This window comes from Alnus glutinosa, chromosome 10, assembly GCF_958979055.1.
Source record: "Alnus glutinosa chromosome 10, dhAlnGlut1.1, whole genome shotgun sequence".
NCBI classification, from domain to species: domain Eukaryota; kingdom Viridiplantae; phylum Streptophyta; class Magnoliopsida; order Fagales; family Betulaceae; genus Alnus; species Alnus glutinosa.
Genome location: NC_084895.1, coordinates 1,113,543 through 1,137,374, shown reverse-complemented (window position 1 = coordinate 1,137,374; position 23,832 = coordinate 1,113,543). Strand labels below are relative to the sequence as shown.

Genomic DNA, 23,832 nt, shown 5'->3' with positions numbered 1-23,832 from the left:
GTGTGATATCCCCAAATTTAACCACATCCATCCAAATTTTTTCCCAGCCAAAATCACAACCGCCCATTTCCTTTACAGCAAAAAAAAAAAAAAAACGTATGTATATAGAAAAAAACGATCTGGCCAGTTCATCCAAAAAATAAAAACGATCTGGCCTGAAACATCACAACCGGCCATCGCAGATCTGCGGTCAGGGCGAGAGTGGTGACGGCATCGCGCGAATCGGGAGAAGAGGGAAGGAGTCATAGGGAGGGTGCAGATCGATCTGACCGGGCGTTGAGGGAGAGATCGACGGTGACGACTCTGTCCCTCGATTCGGATCCGCCGAATGTACCCCAGGGTCCATGCCGCACTTCCTTGGCCCACACTTCCCGGCCGTTTCCGCCGTATAGGTCGGTGTCGAAGGTGACGGAGGTCAAGGAAGCCAGTTGCTGCTCCATACTCCTCCGCTCTTCCTGGGTCTTCGCAATCTCCGGGCCCATGGTGAAATGGTCGAAATTGGAGTTTCCAGATTTTGGTCCAATGGGTCGTAATGTTTAACTTGAAGGGATTTGTAGTTGCTCTCGACACTCCAGTACGAACTACGAAGGGCTGGATACGAACGATTTGGGGTTTCCGGCCGAAACCGGCTTTGGGTTGGTATATTTTTTGGTTGATTTGTGAAAGGGGGGTGTTTAGCCGTGGCTGTGGTTGTTGGGTTGTGCAATGAGGGAGCAGATCCGGCCAAAACGGCTTTGGGTTGTTTTGTGGGTATATTTTTTGGTTGATTCTCTGGTGGATTTTCCGGTAGAATGCGCGTAGAAGCTTAAGAGACCATTGGACAAAATAAAAAAATAACAAATAAAAAATTATTTTTTTAAAAAAAAAAAATAACAAATTGTGGACGGTTTTGGGCAAAATCGTCCATAATTTTTCTAGACGGTTTTGCCCAAACCGTCTAGAATTGATTCTGGACGGTTTCGGCAAAACCGTCTAGAATTACGGACAGTTTTGTCCAAACCGTCTAGAAATTCAATTAGCGACGTTATATCCTAGACGGTTTAAAACCGTCTAAAAGAAACCGTTTGGAATTGATTCCATACGGTTTTTTTGCATTTCTGGACGGTTTAAAATCGTCCAGAATTTGCTTCTATTTTTTTTGTAGTGAATGATGTATAAGTGTGTCTAAAGTGTCGATGCGACGCACGTAGGTTAGTGCTTCACATTGGGTGACACTACTAGCATGTGTCTACCCGAAAGCCATTCGAGAATAAGAGTAAGATAATCCCTTATAAAGCACAAATAAATCTCAAAGCTTTTCAACGTGGGCAAAGTGTAAGACGCAATTGGAGGGAAACTTTAATTTTCATGAAATAATTTTCAACAACAGATGACAAGCCATTAATTTTTTACTATGAAGTGATTGAGTGACCTATTTAAAATTAGACAAAATCTAAAAATCTTATTCTTGAAATTGGAAACCCTGTGACTAAATCCAAATAAGATGAAATCTAGGGATTAAACATGATTTTCCAAGAGAAGAAAAAACACTTAGTGAAAAATTTACCGAACAGACTTTAAAGGGTGTGAATTAGGCGGAGATGTTTTCGCATTCAAATGAAATTATCTTTCAAAAAATTATAAATTAATTAAGGACAAAAATTAGCTACAAATTGGTTAAATAAGTTAACAAATGTCCTAAAACATGTTAGAGGCACATGTGACTTTTAATAGAATTTAATGGTGTTAACTTTCCTTTTTTTAAAAAAAAAAAAAAAAAAAAACCTTTTTTCTTCTAACCTAATCTCTTTCTCAAATAAACCTAACCTTTAATTCTCCTAACCTCCTCCTTCTTCGTTTCTTTTTTTTTTCCCTTTCTTTTAATCCTTTTTCTTTGTTTATGTTTTTTTTTCCATGTTCTCTTTCCAATTAATTGGCTTTCACGTGATGATCAAGAGTTTAGTTATGAGGGTTTTTTTTTTTTTTTCAAATTTTTTCTTCACACCAAGTTCGTGATGGTTCTTAACGGCATGTTTTCTTGATGATTCTTTTATGCTACGTAATAATTAAAATTAGAGAGGAAAGTATTAAAGTAAAATATGATATATATTAATTAAGATAATAATTGATTGATACATGAATAGATGGATAGAAATTTTCTACAAACCGGTTCGTAGGAAATTTTTTACAATCCACATATAAAATTGACATATGTCTCTTAGCATGTGAAAATCACATATTTTTTAAAGTTAATTATTAATATTCAAACATCAAAACCTTTACAACTCACCACAAATGTAACTCCACCGATTTCAACCTTTTCTATCTAATTACCATGCATGTTGCCTCGATGGTTCGCTCCAGTTGAAGGTCACATAGAGTATAGATGGGGAAAACAAAGCAATTAACATATATGATTGAAAGCAAAAAAATTAATATATATGATCAGTTCTAATTCTCAAAAACTTAAACGGTTAAAAACGGTTAATTTAATCATTAATATTCAAACATCAAAACCTTTACAACTCACCACAAATGTAACTCCACCGATTTCAACCTTTTCTATCTAATTACCAACTTGCATGTTGCCTCGATGGTTCGCTCCAGTTGAAGGTCACATAGAGTACAACTTGGATTATTTTACTCACAAAGAATCACTGTTTAGTGGGTGTTAAAATATTATTTATCCCAACACGTGGAATATTTAATTGAATTTAAATGAATTGATGGCTTCAATACCATGCATATAATTAAATCACAGTTTATTCCTAAAAATTAAGCCAATAAAAAGATAAATTTAACCATTTAATCAATACTTTAATATTTTGCACAAATCTCATTGTTCGGTGCTTCCACTACTCACTATATATTAGCCTTTTGCAACTAATGAAGTATCAAGGAACTTGGCCTCTTTTTTTTTTTTTTTTAGTATCAATATTTCTTCCATGGCCTTCACCACCTCCAAGCATGAGTTTTGCTTTGTACTTGTACTTGCCTTCACTACTTTCCATATGGTGACTGCTGGAGATGCAGATATCACCTCTAATTTTGCAGTCCCACCAAATGTGCCCTTTGTTGATGGAAACTTCTTCACATACACAGCCATGAGGGCTCTTGTTGGGGCAGCTCGGCCCACAACTTTTAAGATCTCGAAAGTAAGCATGGTTGAATTTCCGGCTCTTACTGGTCAGAGCGTTTCTTTTGCTGTTCTCCAATTCCCAGCTGGTTCTATGAATTCACTTCACACTCATCCTCGCTCTGCAGAGCTCTTGTTTCTCCTCACCGGTACTCTGGAAGTTGGGTTTGTTGATACGACCAACAAGCTCATCACTCAGACACTCCAAGTGGGTGACGTGTTCGTATTTCCTAAGGGACTTGTTCACTATCAGTTCAATAGGGATGCAAACAATTCTGCCACAGCCATCTCTGCCTTCGGTAGTGCAAATGCTGGTATTGTCTCAGTTCCCACAACTGTATTCACTTCTGGCATTGATGCTGGGATTTTGGCAAAATCCTTCAACACTGATGTTTCTACCATTCGGGCAATCAAGGCAGGGCTTGCACCTAAGGCCTGAGATAGAAGAACTTGCATTTAGTGTTTGACCGAATCTGATATTCACTTCCTACACTCTCCTTTATAATCATCTTGCAATTATGTCTACTCTGAGTTGCATTTGTTTGTTTAGAAAAGAGAAAATGATCGAGTGAAATATAGTTACAGAAGTATTCAACTACTCTTTTTCTCAACAAGCAATCTTTTTTACTTGTTATAGATAAAGATTGAGATATATAGTTATTTCAAGCTTCATCTCTTCCAATGTTGTGATACAGATTGTTGGTTATCTTCAAATATATATGTATATCCAATGTGGATTTGTAATGCTACGTCAAAATAATTAAATAGTGATGAAATAATAGTGTGGTATATAGCATTACTCTTTAAAATTTAGTAATAAAGAACAAAAGAGAAACATGAAGATAGTTGTTTATCTCGTTCTTAATCTCTAATACGCCCTGCAAGTTTACCTCATTTCTTCTCTCTAAAACATCCCGCAAGTACTAAAAGCATCCCATTGAGGAGGTTTAATTATTGATCTAATAACTGTAAGTCTATCTATTTGGTCGCCCTCATGACGTGGTGCTGGCTCTGTGACCAATTTGTTACGTGCTCGAATTTTAAGCGTATAATGAGTTTAATTGTGATAGGTTCTAAGAAAGAATTACTTGGCCTTCACAAAAATGAATATGTTGATTATAAACTTCCAGCATACTTTGTTGATCTCAATTGAGTCTATAAATTGACTTACAAGGTGGAATAAGACAACACTTAACCTACAAGCAAGTCCTATCAAGTTAAGATAAGTAAACATACGTATTCAAAAGATAATTATCTTTGATTGAATTATTTTTCTTAATCTTATCATCGAGCTAGAGAGACTGCTAGATCTTCTGATAACATCTTGCTTTTTAGGGGACCAACAGATAATTTTAGGGCCTATGAAGATGGCAGAGGAAGCAAAACCACCAGTTTGCTTGCGATTGTTAAGAGTATTGATCTCAGATGTTCTTAACTACGAAGAAAAGATTGCAGCTTTGTTAATTTGTACATTAAAAGTATCATCTTCCTGGGTTATTTGTTAATTTGTACACAAGCACATAGAACACCTACAAAAGTGATAGCATCTAGCGGCAGTACATTCGCTCTCTCCATATCTCTTTAATGAAAAAGACAAATGGCTTCGTCTCCATACCCATGCACACCAAGCTAGTGATCATAAAATTCTAAGTAACCAAACTCTTGATTTGCATCCTCTAAACTACAGCATTTGTAATACATGTCGATAAGAGCAGTCCCAAGGAAAATCTCAAGTTTGAACCCACTCTTGAGAGCAAGTCATGAATCCATCTACCCCATCTTGAGGCTCATGATGATCTCAGTGTATAAGTGTTTGAAGACAGTAGGCTAGGGGCAGGGGAACAAAAAAAAAATTGTTGGTAGGAGTCAGTTGACTAAATTTTTATTTTTATCTAATTTTTATTTTCTTTTTTGAAATTGAGGGAAGGGGGGCTTATACCGAGCACCCCTAAATTCGTTCCTGTTTTGAAGTAAGGACTAATGATCATTGTGGTTGCAGGTGATGTGAGGAGCAAAAATGGCAAGGGGCTTTCCTAGTCTGATGAAAAGACGAGAAATGTCTTGTACCTTCCAATTATGCATATTAGGGTTAACCTCGCATGACATAACTTTTGCTACAAGATTTAGAAACATGCATATGACTCCAATTCAGAAAGTTCTTTTCGAAGCGCGTGTCATGACCACTTAGCAGAGCTTGGTGAGTATTGATTTTGGGCTCAAAAATATATTATTTTCCTCTCCAAGAAAGTGTCTCTAGTACTTTCTACCTTTTTAGGAAACATATTTTTTAAAACTTAATTTAATACCTTAATTGCTTCTATAATCATTTGCCTGAGTCTTCCCTTCTAAGTACCAATTCAATCGTCTCCAAGAGGTAACTCAATCGGCTGAAGACCACGTCTCATGAAGCAAAGGTTACTAGTTCGAATCTCCCCTCCCCCTCTTGTGTGGACATATCCAAAAAAAAAAAAAAAGTATCAATTCGACCATGTTTTCTTACTGAATTTCATCAATATTATATTAACTTTTACATTTTTAATTTATATTTTAAAGCGGAGGGTTACATTCAACTTCAACGGAATCAGAGCCTAGTCAACATTGTAAAAGAAGCTACTAGATCGTCTTCAAGGGGTAGCTCAATCAGCTGGGACCATGCCTCAGGAAGCGGATGTTACTAGTTCGAATACCCCCTCCCCCTCTTGTATGGACATGTCAAAAAAAAAAAAAAAAAGCTACTAGAGTTTATTTAGTGTTTATTTAATGTTTTTTTCTTTCATAAATAACGCTCCTAACCATTGAAAAAAAAAATTCCATAATTCAAGTTACACTGTTAACCATCTGACAATCCAAAAAAAAAAAAAATTCATAATGGCCTATATGTTGCCACATGGTGAAATTTATTGCCCCGTTACTTAAAACTTTTCAAATAATATTGTACTAGGTACACCGTTCAATGCAACAAAACAAAATTCTGACAATAAAATAGTTTTTTCACATTTCATTAAGATCCCAATTCACTTAAAATGGGTAGTTTTTGTTCATAATAGGATCCTCTCCACTTCGGTCATTTCATAGTCAAGATTTTATTTTATAAATTAAGGGTGCGTTTGACATTGCAATTTTGTTGATTAAAAGTGCGATTTCAAATCAAATCGCAGAAAATGAATCATTTGGGATTGCATTTTTAAATTTTTTTTTTTTTTTTTTAAATGATAGGCAATTAGGTGCTTTTTGAAAACACAAAATTTTAAAGGTCAAACTGCGATTTTTGCCAATGCTTAATTGCGTTTCTAAAAATCAAATTTTCAAATCACACTTTTTGAAAATCTTAAACCCAAACGGATCTTTAACAGTGTATATATATGATGTTATATAGTGAACATATTTTCACGTCATTTAAAAATTTTTAAAAATATGAAATTATGAAACTTATTAAATATAACAAAATAAAATTTTGTATGTCCATTTTGGCTCCTTAGAACACTAGTAGCAGATGCCCTATAAGTACTTCTATTCCATAAAATAAAGAAAATTTGAAAAAAAAAAAATTACAAAAAATCAAGTCACAACAGTTATCCTATTTTTTACATTTTTATCCGTGGGTAGCTACCGTGCTACCCAATCATATATTTTAATAATAAAAAAACAGCTCTCTCCCCTCTCTCCTTCACGTTCCTAATCAGTAATCACTTTCTCATCTTCCACTCATCTTTCTGCTGATGCAGCTCATCTTCCTCGCTCAAATGTTCATTGTTGAGGTCGTTGAGCTCTGTAGAGGGAGTGTCGGTAGAGCAGAGACTGGACGAGCTGGGATCGGCGGAAGTGGCGGTGGAGTCCAAGGAGTCTGGCTCGATCGGAGAGGTGTGGTTGAGGAGGATGTTGCAGAACTCGTCCTCAGGCCGAGCCAAGGTGATCTGGATGGTCGAGTTGGCCCTGTTGCCACTCTGCTGCTCGTCTCCGGAGAGAGACGCCGACCGGCGACCACAATGACTATTGAATTTCGTCCACGGCCTGCACTTCTTCAAATATCATTCTCTCTCTCTCTCACTTCTTCCGAAGCAGTTGAGTCCCACTGAAGGATTACCTTCTCTACCGCAATGGTGTTCTCTTATCCTCCAGCGGCTCCATTAAAGAACAAAACAAGCTTTTCGTTTTCTTTTTGTCTTCTGGAAAAAGTGGGAGATTCGTTGTGCTTTTTGGTGTTGACAAAGAAAATATGCTTTTGGATTCAGAAGGAGAAACGGAAGAGATAGGTTCTGTGTGGAGTGTGACGGAGATTAGGAGAAGACGATGCAAGAGAAGAAAATAAATGAATAAAAAAAATAAAAGTAGGAGAGAGAAAAAAAATAGTATTTAATTGATATAGAAAAAATAAAGGAAATTTATTATGAGATGTTTTTTTATTGGAAATCAAAAAGTGGTTTGGTTCCTTAAATTTTTCCTAAATTAAAGAAAATGATTGAGTATTTGCTACTAATACTCTTATATGCAACCATTAAAGCGGAATGAATTGGATGTGATGCGCCCGGCTCATGTAGCTAGACGACCGTTGAGCTTCTCCTTGTTCAGGCAGATCGACCGTAGCCACCTTTCCCAGTACTTCTCCATGTTATAAGCGAGCTAGAGAGTATGAAATGAAGATATCAGCCAATGTTTTTTCACCCTCGAGAAATAGAAGAGAAACCAAGGCTTGGACTTTAATCATCCTCCATAGCCATTGCTTTTTCAGGTAGGAAAAAGATGCATCATATCATAAAATAGTTTAAACTTTTCTCCTATACTAAAAAGATGAAGCGGAATATTATTACATTTAAGGCTTTATTTGGTTCGCGGAATGGGTATTCCATTAAAAAAATGAATAGTTATTATTGAAAATGAGGAATAATAGAATGCAATAATTATTCCAATTCTTTAGTTTGGTGACAACACATATACTACAATTGGAATTGACCCAAAATTACTAAAAAAACGCACATAATTTCTTATTTTTTTAAAAAAACTCAAATCTTAAATAAATAAATAAACATTGGACCTTAGATCTGTGGATGGCCTGCCACCCACAGATTTGATCTAAAATTCTAATTTTATTTATTTAATTTTTTTTATTTTAGTTTGGAAAAATTAAAGAAAAATATGAATTTTATTTTTTGGGAAAACGTTGTCTATTAATTCCCTTAGGAATATCTATTCTTCTAAAAAATGAGAGGAATAGTTATTCATTTTCGTAAGGGAATAGTTATATTCTCATGCAATAGCTATTTCAAAAAATAGGTCCCTACTAAATAAATGAATAGGCATTCTAATGGAATAATCATTCCATTCCAAAGACTTATTCCGCGAATCAAACGAAGCCTAAATGAAACAAAAACTTAATTTATTTGAAGGATGTTTTTCCTTTTCCTGCCTACTAAAAATGTGGAAAATTTTAAGAACAAAATACCAAAAATATCTTTTTGTACAAGGAAAGGGAAGGACTGCCCCAAATTAAAAGCAGAGAGTTCCGAAGTAGCTAGGTACGCAGATGGTCAAGAATTATGAGCTTTCAACCCCCATCCAAAAATAAATAAATAAATATTGGGTTTTTAGTAACGGGTGTAGAGGTTTTTTTTAAAATAATCAATTTTAAAACATTCCAACTTTATATCACATCAATAATTTTTTATTATTATTTATATAAAAAAATTTACTACAATACAAAACTTTTTCACTTTTCTATATAAATTCCTTTTACTTTATATCACATTTATCACTTCTTACCATTTATGTATACCTGAAAAATAGATAACTTAGAACACTAGTAGCAGTTACCCAACAATTTTTTCTAAATTAAGGAAACAAAATTACTTTTTACTTCCCTATAAAGAAACATTTTACAATAGATTCTTTTATCTTTTCCTATATCAATTAAATCCTCTTTTTTACTCTTATTTTATTCTTTTTTCTCTTTCCTACTTTTTCTCATTTTATTCTACCAACCAACTCTTTTTTTTTCTTTCTTATTTTTTGTCATTTTTTTTTTTTTATTTTTTTTATTTTTTTTTTATAGAGTATATTGGATAGCTACATACTACAGTGCTACCCAATACATAGGGAAGCATTATAGCTACTCAAGAAACATGTATATTTAGGGTATTTGTTCTTGGAGCTTTTTTGTACTTTTTTTTTTTGTTTTTTTGGAAATTTTTCCAATATTTTGAAAAAGAACCATTATAAGACATTTGCTCCTAGTCCTCTTACATCGGCCTCCTCATTCATTGGCCTACTGCAAAAGACAGGAACAAAGGGGGAAAAAAAAAAAGAAAAAAAAAAAAGGACCGTTTGTAAAATCAATCTATGCTTAGTTCTCTATCAAAGTTCACTGAAAAAAAAAATAATAAATAAATAAATAAATAAATAAATAATGTAAAGATCGAGCAAAAGGACAAAGGTGTAGAGAACTTGAAATTACCTCATGTTGAACTTAATGCGATGTCTACAAGAATTACAAAATTAAAAACAAAATGGCAAAGGGATTAGCAGATCTGCTGCTACAACACCCGTAATGCAATGTTGTTGTTCGGCAGTGGCGTGGCCGGGGTGGCATTCGGCGGTGGGGAGCAGGGCGGAGGCACGTATAAGCTTGAGGGGCCATGCCCCCCCCCCACCCTAAAAAATTTCAAAGCCTCTTATTTTTTTTTTTTTTTAATAGGTTAGGCACTTATGGCCCCGGCAAAAATAGAGTTCAGGCCCCCCCAAAAAAATTTAATCTACTATCTATTACTATAATATTTTTTCTTTTCCTTAAAAAAAAATATTAAAAACCTAGCAAAGCAGCGGATGTTAAACTAGAAAGAAAAAAGAATAAGAAAAATCACCGGACGCAGCAAATAAAAAATAATAATACTCAACAACAAATCCTCTTCAACACATCAACCAAATGTCAATAAAAAATTCACACTGTACAGGGAAAAAACGGAGACAAAATTTACTTTACAATGCCTCTCAAACCCACGATCACACATTCAACCCCAAGAAAGAAGAAAAAAGAAAAAAACACAGCTTGAAAATACTGAGAGAATGAGAGGCGAGAGAACTGAGTCTAAGAGACTGAGATCTGGCTGTGCATCTACCGTCGGCCGTCTGTCCACCAGCTCAAGCACCACCAGCAGCAGTAAACACCCATCACCGTGAGTTATTTGCTCTTATTTACTGCAAGCTCTAAATTTTTAATATGATTTTTCTTTGAAATTTGGGCATTTTTAAAAGAAAAATCTGAGTGTTTACTGTGTAGTCTGTGTTTGATTATGTGATTTCTTTGATATGGGTTGAAGACAAATAGACGATAAAGATTCATGAGAGAATTGAAGCACAAACAGAGGGAGGGGGAGGTGTGAGGTTGAAGAGAGAAATAAAAAAGGTAATGACAAGAAATAAGGTGGACCACCGAACAGTTTTATCCTTTCAAAGAAAGCAAAAAAGAAAATGAAAAGATGAGGGGGCCAGGCCGTGGGACCGTGGGTGGGAGAAAGAATTGACTCAAAAGCTTTGAGTGGATTCTATAGGCTTATAGTAATTGAATGAGTGAATTTTTTTTTTTTTAGTAGATTTAATTGAGTGGAGTCAAGACTCTTGACTCTTTCTTGATATTAGAATATGGCAGATGAAATTGAAAATTACTGGGGGCGTGGGACCGTGGCTGATGGGGGAGAGAAATGAGATTTGAGGGTGGTGAAAAAAGAAAATTGAAATGAAAGACTTCCTCAAATATGATTATGTGAAGAAATAATCAATTAATCAAACATGTCTTGTTATATTTGTTTTTGATTAATAAAATTTTTTATATTTATTTTTATTATTTAATGTTTTCAGTACTTAGTCTAGATAAAATTCTCAAGAAGCTTACAAAATAAATACAGAAAAAAAAATAATAAAAAAATAAAAATAAAAACTAGGTATATTTCTTTTTCAGTAGAAATACTAATTAAAATGCAACACTTTGATTTTAAATGGAATCCAAATTAGATTGGATTTTTTTTTTTTTAATTATCCTATTAAATTAATATTTGTCTTTAAAATAAGTAATCAATTTAGAAGATAATTTAAAAGATAACCTTTTTTTTTTTTTTTTAATTGTGTTTATCATTTCTTCTTCTAATTTATTATTTGTTTTTATTGGTTTGCAGCATTTAGGAAAGCACATTATTGTCTTTGATTTATTTTCAAAAAATCCTTCAAGCTCAAGATAATGTTGATTCATTGAAAAGTACTCATTTTTCTTAGACCCTATCAACTGTGCATAATTTATTTGTCAAATAGTTTATATTTTTCTGTGTTTGCTATTTTGGCTAGATTAAAATTTTTAATTGATTATTAGAATTTTTTTTTTTCCTAATTTGATGGGTTTGATTTGGTTAATTATTCGTTGCTTTTTCATTTATTATTGCTAACAAGAACTATTTTAAATTTAAGACTTATTTTTTTTTATTTTACGAGCGGTGTTGGTGGTGTGGGCAGGGAAGTTTTTAGATCAACTGGCCGGTGATGGGCGAAGGGCATTCACTTCCAACGTAAAAATATTGAGATATGACTTTTTATTATTCTGCTTTCTTGTCGTTTGGTTGCAATGTTTCCTCCTTTTCTGTTTACTTTCGAATTCGAATCTCAGAAAGTGATTTTCAGCCATGTGTATGTGTTTTTCTCCTGGCAACCTCTCCTAAGTCTCGTTTGGTTCGTAAAACGAGTATTCTATTAAGAAAATAAATAGTTATTATTGGGCATGAGGAAGAATGAAATGAAATAATTATTCTAATTTCTTAGTTTGGTGACAACACATATATCACAATTAAAATTGACACAAAATTACTAAAAAACCTACATAATTTCTTATTTTTCAAAAAAACTCAAATAATAAATGTTAGACATTAGATCTGTGGCCGACCAGCCACCAACATATCTGATCTCAATTCTTTGGTTTTTTTTTTTTTTTTTGAAAATGTTATTTATTTTCTCAGGAATAATTATTACTCTTTGAAAGAAATAGGTTCTTACCAAATAAAAAAATAGTCATTCCATTCTGAGAATTTATTTTTCGAATCAAACGATTAAAACAAGGCCTTAGTTCTCTCATTCACATGGAAAGAAAAAGAGACCTCTTTAGTTCTCTCTTTAGGTGGAAAGAAAAAGAAACAGCACAAACGCATGTCTTTTATCTTTAACAACTAGTAATGCTTGTACTATTGATTCCTGGGTTCGAAGTGGTTCCTTTCTACCTAAGAAACCCCATTCCTCTCTCCTCCTATATACCTCGTTTTAAAGAACTCACAGAGATTCCAAGTGAAATGGGTTTCTTAATTTAACATGTCCATTGACATTGCCTGCAGATCAGAAGGAGAAAGATTGTGAGAAAGATATTGGAAATGATGGAGGAGGAGAGTTCCAAGACAAAGAGAGCAGCTTTTAATGATATCAATCGTCGTGATTTCCTTGATGTTGTGCTTTCTTGGTCCCTTGAAAACATTTACGATGAAAACCTTTACAAGAACCAGGTTCAATTGCTTTAATATATCCAACTTTCTCTTCCTTCTTTTGGTTTAGTTTATTATGGTCTCATGATATTTTCTCTCAATTGTTTGAATAATTTATAGCATTTAATAGTACTCCATGAAAAATGGAATTAATTCTACTTCTTGTTACCATAGTAGCCCACTTTTCCTTCATGGGCTTGATAATTTTAGGCCTGAGCCCATTTGAGTTTTCTACATTATTATTATTGTTGGTACAGTTTCCGGTATGGTGTGAATCTGCACGTTCCTTTGATGTTCTTCACGCTTCTCAATAACTCTGCAAAACAACAAAACCTAGGGACCCTTCCGGGGGTCCCGCTCCGATGCCTAAGTTAGCTTCTGTGAAAAAATAATGCTGTGTGCATAAAATTCAGTCTGAGTTTATACCTGGGGTATGAGCCTATTTATAGGCATAGAGGTGGAGTCAAACCTGGATTAGGACTCCTGCTCCTTGTTGATCTAGAACTGCTGTCCGAGTTCTAATTGGACTTCTATCCTTTACTAGACTTCTAATTGAGTATCTTCTTAGACTTCTGATCTGATATCTTCTTAGACTTCTGATCTGATATCTTCTTAGACTTCTGATAATGATCATTATTCTTATCTGATCATTATTCTTATCTGTTTGGACCTTATTAGACTTTTGAATCTCCTCTTTGGATCGGGTTGAGTGGGATTTATCCCCAACAGTTACCCCCCAATTCCCTTATCCAAAGCTTGCTTGAATAATGGGAATTCCATGTCTAAGGAAACCCGATCTTTGTCTCCTTCTGAAAACCTGCTAACCTGCAAAACCCGAGGGTTAAATCTTACCCCCCAATTACCTTCTTGTTTTTCCTTAGGGTTTTCTCCCTGTATCTTGAAAAACCTGCAAAACCCGAGGGTTAAATCCAACCCCCCGAGAAGTTTCTTCTTGCTTTCGGCTAGGACTGATCCGAGACTCTCGGCTAGGACTGATCCGAGAGTTTTCTTCTTGGTCTCGGCTAGGACTGATCCGAGAGGCTCCTTCTCGGCTAGGACTGATCCGAGAGACTCCTTCTCGGCTAGGACTGATCCGAGAAGTTTTTTTTTTTTTTTGGCTCTCGGCTAGGACTGATCCGAGAGGCTCCTTCTCGGCTAGGACTGATCCGAGAAGTTTTTCTTGCTCTCGACTAGGACTGATCCGAGAGGCTCCTTCTCGGCTAGGACTGATCCGAGAAGTTTTTTTTTTTTTTTTTTTTTTTGCTCTCGGCTAGGACTGATCCGAGAGGCTCCTTCTCGGCTAGGACTGATCCGAGAAGTTTTTCTTGCTCTCGGCTAGGACTGATCCGAGAGGCTCCTTCTCGGCTAGGACTGATCCGAGAAGTTGTTCTTGCTCTCGGCTAGGACTGATCCGAGAAGTTTTTCTTGCTCTCGGCTAGGACTGATCCGAGAGGCTCCTTCTCGGCTAGGACTGATCCGAGAAGTTGTTCTTGCTCTCGGCTAGGACTGATCCGAGAGGCTCCTTCTCGGCTAGGACTGATCCGAGAAGTTTTTTTCTTGTACTCGGCTAGGACTGATCCGAGAGGCTCCTTCTCGGCTAGGACTGATCCGAGAAGTTTTTCTTGCTCTCGGCTAGGACTGATCCGAGAGGCTCCTTCTCGGCTAGGACTGATCCGAGAAGTTGTTCTTGCTCTCGGCTAGGACTGATCCGAGAGGCTCCTTCTCGGCTAGGACTGATCCGAGAAGTTTTTTTCTTGTACTCGGCTAGGACTGATCCGAGAGTTTTTGCCTGCAAAAGAAACAACATCAACGGGTTCCTGGTCCCTAGACCGGGAACACTCCGATGCTTAAGTTAGCTTTATTCATTTATTCTGAAAATACTTATTCCCAAAATCTGGGGGATTTTCTATCTAGTCTGAATTAAAAATAAAAGTCTAGTTCTTTGCAAATATAAATGCTAAAAAATAAAAGCAAGCCTGAAATTCCTGAGAGTCCTTTTTATGGGATCACGGGCAGATACTGTTGTTGCCTCGGCTCTCTATGTTGTGGGCTTCTGCTTCTTCGGTCCTCTCTTCTTTCTATGTCATCTTTATGTACGTGCACCTTCTCTTCAGCTCGGCAATAACTCTGCTCAGATCTCCTTGGCGGTCATCCTCCCTCCGAGGATTAGTGTTGCTGTTGTGATCTTCTTCCTCTCGCTCATCCCTGTTCATCTCGGGATTGGGCTGTTCCGGCCTCCTGCGCAGCAACTCGGCATTCCGCTGTGTTAAGGATTCAATCTGGGCTTCCAACGCTGCTATGCGATCTTGATCTCCACCCCCCGGGGGAGGGTTCAGTGGAGGCTGCTGATTATTCTGAATACCTGGCTCCATTCGGACTATGGGCTCTCGGTTGGTCTGGCTTCCGGAACGTGTGTTCATCACCATGCTGGATCTTATTTTTCTTTTATGAGGAACGAATAATCGTTTCCCACAGACGGCGCCAAACTGTTGGTACAGTTTCCGGTATGGTGTGAATCTGCACGTTCCTTTGATGTTCTTCACGCTTCTCAATAACTCTGCAAAACAACAAAACCTAGGGACCCTTCCGGGGGTCCCGCTCCGATGCCTAAGTTAGCTTCTGTGAAAAAATAATGCTGTGTGCATAAAATTCAGTCTGAGTTTATACCTGGGGTATGAGCCTATTTATAGGCATAGAGGTGGAGTCAAACCTGGATTAGGACTCCTGCTCCTTGTTGATCTAGAACTGCTGTCCGAGTTCTAATTGGACTTCTATCCTTTACTAGACTTCTAATTGAGTATCTTCTTAGACTTCTGATCTGATATCTTCTTAGACTTCTGATAATGATCATTATTCTTATCTGATCATTATTCTTATCTATTTGGACCTTATTAGACTTTTGAATCTCCTCTTTGGATCGGGTTGAGTGGGATTTATCCCCAACAATTATTATTATTACTATTTTCCTCTTTGACAACGTGTATATCAAGACCAAAAGATTAAAAAATAAAATAAATAAAAATTAGACACGGTGTCGATGTAGCTTGGAAGTCCCAAAGCTTCATTTTTGCGTGTTATTTTCTACCCCTTAATACCATTTTGTGGAAAAGGATGCGGATCTTAGCAATTAACTGTTTAGATTGTTTGTTATCCGAGCAGTTAATTGTCATCTCTAATACTAGATAACGTTATCACTATACATTGATAAGATTACATAATACTGATTCCGAGTAGGTCTTAACGATCAAGAAAGTGACTCAAGAGGTCTCGGTGCCTCATTTAATCCAACCCAATTTTGTATGGGGATGGGTGCCTTTCGGTCTTCAGGTCCAACTTCACAAGCATCGCCTTAGAGATCGATGATATTGTGCCTCTGTGCGTGTTCTTCTTTTCTTGACGTCAAGAGTAGATGTTGAATGATCAAGGAACGAGAGAGAGAGTGACAACCTTTCATCTGCGTCAACTACATCTTCCTCCTTGTAATGGAGTGGGTCACCACCGACGGCTCCACTGATCCATCCGCTTCCTTCTCCTCTGACCCAGCTTCGATAATATTTACTGCCTGCCTCCTAACACACTGATGTCACCTATGTCTCGTCTGGCCACATTTAAAACGCTTATCTTGACCGGGCCATGCATACAGATTGTTGGATGGGGGTATTGCCACCAGCTGCCTTGGGATGTTACTGCTATTGGCTCCCCTCCCCGCGGGAGTTATGGGCTGGGTTGGAGTCATCGGCGTAGCTGTAGGTTGTTTTCCTTGACTTTGTGCAGCTCGGGTCGAGTCCATAGGGTTTCGCTCCCATGACGACGCACAAGGCCGCTCCATTTGCCTTTACGCTCGGGTTGCCATGCTGACGGATTCCGTCAAGGTGAAGACGGGATGTATAGATACCCTGTCCTAGATAACTACATGCAATCAGGGGCAGAACCAAGATTTTTGCGAAGGGGACGAGCTTAGCAAGTAATATTTCTAGATGTATAAAATTTTTGTTAGAATTTCATTAAAGCTTTTATTAGTACTAACAAGTGATATTTATTATTTTTTTATTACCATTAACAATAAAAAAAAATTTGTATAATTTTTTTTACATCAAAGGACCCATTCGATTTGAAATTATAATTTTAAATTTTGACGATATTACAAACACACAATAGTATAAACTACTAGTAAAATAAACGAAGCGCAATTTATAAGGTTCAAAAAAAAATGGGACCTTTGAGCGTAAACTCTTTCTTTTAACAAGATCCCCCAAAACTCTCAACAACAATAATGATGAGAGTCAAGTCATAACAATTAACAATGTTGCTCCAAAGCCTAAATGATAAACCCATTTAAAAGTCAAAACATATTTGACCAAATATATAAAAGAGAAACTGAGAAAGCACATGGTCCATTGAAAAAGACTACTCTAAGAAAGCACATAATCCATAATTCGTCCGGCTACTGGTAAAAGAAAAAAGTAACAAAAAGAAAAATTCCTATGGATTATTTTTAATTTATTTTAAAATTTAATATAAGCCAAAATGAACCCTAACATGATCAATAATTTTTCTTTTCTTTTTTCCCCCTCTTTAAATTTATAAATCATGCTCCCCTTTTTCTAGGTTGAAGAGGATGGTCAAATATCTCTGTAGACAAAATTATGTATCCTTATATCGTGCCAATTCTGTTTGTTTGTTTTAATTCTCTATTTTGATCTAAGAGTTAATCATTCATCCCTAAGGAAAGTTTCACATAATTGTTTTCAAAAATAAACAGAAAATTCAACTAAAAAAAGGGTGGAATAGGATGGACCTAAGAGGTCGCGGCCGACATGGGGCTTCTCCAGGATCAAAATGGTGCTTCGATCTCTATTCTTTCTGCTTTGCAAGCAAAGCTATTCGATGCTCGATCACGAATTTGTGAGCTTGAAGCTGAGGAGCGATCCTCTAAGAAAAAAGTGCTGAGGAAGGTTGAAGAGGAAAGGGTTTCACGCTTGCTGAGGTGATCGAGGAAGGTTGTGAGCTTCCAGACTTGCAGTTGTTGATTGTGACTTGTGAGCTTGTAGACGCAGCAGACGTGCTAGTCCTTGCTGCTTGCATATGTGCAGCCTGGCAGTGCAGGCTTCTGATTGTTACTTGTGAGCTCAAGTACGAGGGATATTTTTGGCCTTCCAAAATAAAAGAGGGGTCAAAGTATAAAGAAAAAATTTTAGGAGGGACAAAAAAATTATTTTGAGGGGACAAATTTTATAAATTTATATATTTTAAGCTAAATTTTAAAACTTTTGGGGGGACATTGCAAGTGGTTTCGCCCCTGCATGCAATCCTCCAATAAACCTTGCCACGTGTTGTGCCTCGGTCTCTATGAGATCATTACAGGCGAACAATTGATAGAAATCATCGACGTACGCCTTGATTGTACAACCACCTTGTCGGCACTCCTAGTACCATTGAAATAGCCGTTGCTCAAAGTCTAGTGGTGAGAACCGTGCTTTGAGGAGCCACTTCATCTTCAGCCACAAGGTCACGGGCCCTTGCCCTTGCCAAGCACGCAAGACCTATAGCTATTCCCACTAGGCTCAAGATCCTTCTTTGAATTTGTAGGCTACCAACTTCACCTTGTGGTTCTCGAGAATACTAATGTATTCAAAGAGTCGCTTAACTTCTATCACCCAATCTAGGAAATCTTCGATGTGAAGATGCTCGTTGCTCCTCATGAATTGGTGCCTCCACATCCTCTTCTCATGCTCCCACGTTTTGACCGAACACCTTTCAGCGAAATCCTCATCATTGTTGAAGTCTTCATAAATCGGTGGACAATTTTTGGACGAAGGGTGGCGATGATGAACGGGTTTTACTCGTATACCATCATCATCATGAGCATCAACGTTCCCTAGATTCCGAATGGGTCCTATTCGAAGTTGATCCAATGTGTCTTGCAACCGTCGTATTGCCTGTGCATCTCTCGTTGGGCTTCTTGTAATTCAATTCTCGAAAGAAACTCCCTCTCAAAATTGGTGTCGTTAGGGGCATTGCCATTGTTGTGCTGGTTGGCCATCGATCAAGTTTATGCCTACTTTGTTACCACTTGACGTAGCGGAAGCTAAGTGACAACAATCAAAAGCGTCTTCGTCTTCACACCAAAATGATAAACACAAGCCAAAGGCTTAATGTGACATTCTACATCGCCTGAGAGTAGGAATGTACTTATGTGTATAAACGCACTCTTCTTGACATAACGCGTTTTAAAGTCGTGATGGCTATGAACAAATTAGAACTCCGCAGTTAAGCATGCTTTTGCGAGAGTAGTACTAGGATGGGTGACTTCCTGAGAAATCTGGGTTGGGGGAGCCAGAAACGGATAATATTGTGTCATTGGGGGTGGGTTGTTACAAATGGTATCAGAGCCATTACCCAGCCTGAGATGGGGGAAACGTGCAGAAGCCAATGAGGGTCTCCAGTGAGCACCTGCTGGGACACCAAGAATGAGGTGATCCCATGAGGGTCGCCAACAGGGACGTTGGGTCCCAAGAGGAGGTGATTCTGACGTGTCATATAGTCTAGGAATGGGAATGCGCTTATATCTATAAACGCACTCTTATTGACATAATGCGTTTTAAAGCCATGATGGTCATGAACCTATCAGAACTCCGCAGTTAAGCGTGCTTCTAGGAGAGTAGCACCAGGATAAGTAACTTTCTAGGAAATCTGGTTTGGAGGAGCTGAAAGTGGATAATATTGTGTCTTTGGGGTGAATCGTTACATTTAAAGAAATGATAAAACTCCGTAGAGTGTTGATAAATTCTTAATGATTAAAAAAGGTTGTCTTTTACACTCTACTTTCTTTCATATTTATACTAATATGAAAACTTGAAAAGCTAGAAAAATCTAAGCCTATTAAGGAAAATTGTAATCAAATAAAATCCTAATTAATAATAGAATCAAATCAAATCTTCAAAATTTCTAGCTTGACGATCACGACTTTCCTTCTTGGATCCTCGCTGATAATGTGCCAACTACCCACAATCAAACTTTCGTGCTTTCCTTCTTGGTCTCATTTCCTGTCAGTCGATTCCTCAGGATGAGGTCTGGGGCGTCTTCTTGATTGTCTTCTTGTGAAAAGCGCCTTTGTTGTCTGCTCCAGAAAGGCTTCTCAGTTTCTCAGGAAAAGCTTCTCAGGAAAGGCTTCTCGCCTTCTCAGGTAAGGCTTCTTGGCTACTTGGGACAAACATCTCAGGACAACTTCTCGGTTCCTTGGGAAATTCTTTCGGGACTTGGGAGAATCTTTCGATATGTATAATTCCTTATGGCACTTGGCATCCTACATAATCAAGCCACTGTGATGTATGAAATGAGATCATCATTAAGAGGCTTGCCCACAACAAGAAGCTGGTCAAACCAGAGTTTGGCAGATTGGAGATACTATGTGCAAGATTTGAACCCTTGATGTAAGCTTTGAGGCTAACGTTTGAGGTGGGCTACGCGAGATTTAGACTGAGATGTAAATTGGTTTGCAAGAGAAGACCACACCTAGCGAGAAGAGTTCATGCCATAAACTGTGGACATAACTTTCTTAGTAAGGGTGGTGTTTGTAAGAACAGTTTTTGGTACAATGTGAACGACATGTTATTCGATGTTCTTCATGCTCACACTCACGACAAAAAAACTAAAATTAAGAGACCCTACTGGGGGGTCTCACTTCGATGTCTAAGTTAGTCTCTGAAGGAAAAGTATGCTCAATGCACAAGAATTCAGTCTATCTTTTATGCCTGGTATAAGGGCCTATTTATAGGCTAAGAGGTATAAGCAAACCTAAATTAGGTCTTCTGCTCGAACTTAACCTAAGGGTGCCGTTAGAGTTTGATTTGGACTTGGATTCCTTATCAGACCTATATTGGATTTCTTTCCCAATTCATCTTGAAGTAGGATTTGGTCCCGAATCTTTAAATATTGGATTTGGACCGGGAGTCCTATCCCAATTCAACTAGGAGTAGGACTATTGACCGGATTCTTTAAGGAGTTTTAATTGGACCCGGATTGTGAATCCTACTTCAATTCAACTGGGAGTAAGGTTCTAATTCGGATTTCCTGGAATGAGACTGATACCTGAGTTCGTACGACATGCTTGTCTCGAGCCTTGACTGAATGAGTTGAATCTCGGTCCCGAAATGTCTACATTCGTAGGACTCAATATGGATGTACTCTCTGTTGCGTATTCCCAAAAATAGCCTTTTTCCAGGGACGACTAGTTTGATGTCTATCTCCCTAGATAGGCCTATCCGGGAGTCTTGTTGCCTTGCTTGAGGCCCGCAATTCTCCATGGGCCGGTCTTGGCCTTGAGGCCCGATCCTTTACAGATGGGCAGATGTGAGTAGGATTATTCCCAACAGTGTTGATCCAACTAAGAAGGTATTGGTCCTTACTCCAAAGGGTATAGGCTAGATTCAAAGTAGTAGTATCCTTACCTGCAGAATTAGGAAGTTATTGTGGCAGGCACGGATCGGAACCATCCACAACACTCATTAAGTCATTACTCCTCTAAATAGGAAGAACCTGAGACAGCCACATCAAATAATTAGGACCATCCAACTTGTCATAAACAAGCTGGGAGATATTAGGAAACGTAAATGCAGGAGAAGTTTGAGAAGCGGAAGTATTTGAGGTTTTGGTCATTTGGGAAAAGAAGGAAAAAGACTCAAAGAAACCTAGGAAAGCGTGAGCTAATAATGCTATGATACCATGAAAGAATTGAGGAAAGCAGTTTGGTAAAACATACCAAAATTGTGTGGTTCATTGACAATATATAAACTTTATTGGGCATGCTACTTATGCATGTTCAAAGAAGGAAAAAAAGATGTGGAGACCTAAGGCTGCTCACAATGTAGAGAAAAAACTGGTGGCAGTAAGCATAGCTAATAAGTTTCATAGAACTATTAGAAAGCCTATTAGATCTACTGAGCAAAAGACTAACAATGGGGAAGTGAGGCTATCAAATTCTTTTGAGGCTATAGGTAGGATGGACATGGAAGATAGACTAAGATCTCCCACCACCTTCCTTGGTGTTTTTGAAAAGGCTTTGTCCTCTAAAGCGAAAGGAAAAGCCAAAATGGGTGATTATGAGGAGTGTTTGATTGGTGAGAGAGGATTCTCTCCTATTCCAGGTCTATGAAGATTCTAATATGGAATATCAGGGGCCTTAATAAACCCCTGAAGCAAAAGGAGATTAATAAGATGGTCTCTAGGTTGAATATTTCCATTGTTTGCTTGGTTGAGACTCAAGTTAAACAGGATCATGCCCTTAAAATTAGGGATGTTATGCTGCCTGGTTGGGAGATCCTCCACAACTATAATGATCATTGGCTTGGTAAAATTTGGATCTGTTGGGATCTGTTGGGATCCGAGTGGAGTTACTATTTCTACAGTGAACTCACATGAACAAGTGCTGACTTGTAAGGTGAATTCTGATATTCATAAAAATTCTTGGATGTTATCGATCTGTTGTGTATGGGGCTAATCAAGGTACAGATAGAAGAGCTTTGTTTCATCATTTGGACCAGCTGAAGCTCTCGGTGGGTGCTTGTCCTTGGATTCTTACTGGTGATTTTAATGTTATTAGATCTCAACAGGAAAAGTGGGGAATGCTGGTCTCACTGGTTATGACTCAGAATTTATGGATTGTATCCGGAGGATAGAGGTGGATGACTTGGTTTTGACAGGGAGTTTTTATACTTGGACTGATAAGAAAAAGGGAGAGTGCTTTATTTCCAAGAAGCTGGATCGTGTAATGGCCAATATGAAGTGGTTGAAATATTTTGGTAATACTGCTGTAGAATTCTTGGAAGCTGGTGTTTCGAATCATTCCCCTGTACTGGTTTCTAAAGGTTCTTTTATTAGCTTTGGACCCAAGCCGTTTAAATTTTCCAACTTTTGGGCAGATCACAATCAGTTTCTGAATTGGATTAAGGATGGATGGGATATTAATGTGGAAGGTTATTCTATGTTTCAGCAGTATGCAAAGCTGAATTCTGTGAAGAACATTTTGAAAACTAAGAACAAGGAGGTCTTTGGTGGTTTGGGCCAGCGGGTTATTCAGGCTTGGCAGAATTTGGCTAAGGCTCAGAACATGTTCTTGGAGTCTCATGGGGATTCTACTTGTCAGATTAGAGAAAGAGAATGTCTACATGCTTATATCTCTATTTCTGCTGCGGAAGAGAATTTTTTGAAGCAGAAATCTAGAAGCAGGCGGGTCAATTTGGGGGATGGAAACAATGTTTTTTTCCACAAATCGGTCAAGGCTAGGAATTCCTCCAACCTTATCAAGATTTTGAAGGATGAAGACGGTAACAGAGTTGAAGATAGGGATAAAATTAAAGAGTTTGTTATTGGTTTTTACCAAAAGCTCCTTGGTACTTTGACTCATTCTTTCTCTCAGATTAAGGCTGCCCATGTTTCTAACTAGATTAAAAAGAAGTTTTCTCCTGTTTGTGTGGCTGGTATGAATGCTGCAGTAACTAGAGAGGAAGTCAGGAGGGTTATTTTTACTATGAGCCGTAACAAAGCACCTGGACTTGATGGGTTTTCAGCCGGTTTCTACCAAAGTGCTTGGTCTATAGTAGGTAATGATGTTATTGATGCAGTTCTAGAATTCTTTCACTGTGGAAGACTTCTTAGAAAGACTAATGCTACTATCCTCACCCTAGTCCCTAAGAAGAAGATTCCTACTACTATGGATGACTATAGACCGATCTCTTGTTTGTAACATTACTTACAAATGTATCATGAAGATCCTTGCTAATTGACTCCTCCTGGGTCTAGATGATATAATTAGCCCCAACCAAGGAGGTTTTATCCCTAATAGGATTATTTCAGAAAATATACTCCTAGCTCAAGAGCTAGTTTGTGATTATCATAAGAAGAAAGGCAGCCCTAGGAGTACTTTGAAGGTGGATTTGATGAAAGCTTATGACTCGATAAGCTGGGATTTTATCTTGCACTGCCTATCATGTTTTGGTGCCCCTTTTCAGTATGTGAATTGGATCAGGGAGTGTATCTCGAGCCCTTCTTATTCCATTTCTCTAAATGGCTCTCTTGTTGGCTATTTCCATGGTAGTAAAAGGCTTAGGCAAGAAGACCCCATTTCTCCTTACTTATTTGTCTTAGCAATGGAAATTCTCTCCTTATTTTGGAGGAGAATACTAATGGGAATCCTAGTTTTGATTTTCATCCGAA

General features: G+C 37.6%; 2 protein-coding genes across 2 annotated transcripts in view; both read left to right on the top strand.

Moving 5' to 3' along the window:
- The first annotated feature begins 2,875 nt into the window (after positions 1 to 2,875).
- Positions 2,876 to 3,713, top strand: LOC133879979 (germin-like protein 9-3). The gene has a single exon (XM_062318815.1). It carries the CDS (start codon positions 2,925 to 2,927, stop codon positions 3,552 to 3,554), a length of 630 nt encoding a protein of 209 aa, XP_062174799.1. The 5' UTR covers positions 2,876 to 2,924; the 3' UTR covers positions 3,555 to 3,713.
- An 8,609-nt stretch (positions 3,714 to 12,322) lies between these two features.
- Positions 12,323 to 23,832, top strand: part of LOC133879813 (uncharacterized) — a 29,793-nt gene continuing 18,283 nt past the window's right edge. Inside the window, exon 1 of the mRNA XM_062318588.1 lies at positions 12,323 to 12,639. Coding sequence (XP_062174572.1) covers positions 12,511 to 12,639 — 129 coding nt within the window. The 5' untranslated portion in view covers positions 12,323 to 12,510. The remainder of the gene's footprint in view (positions 12,640 to 23,832) is intronic.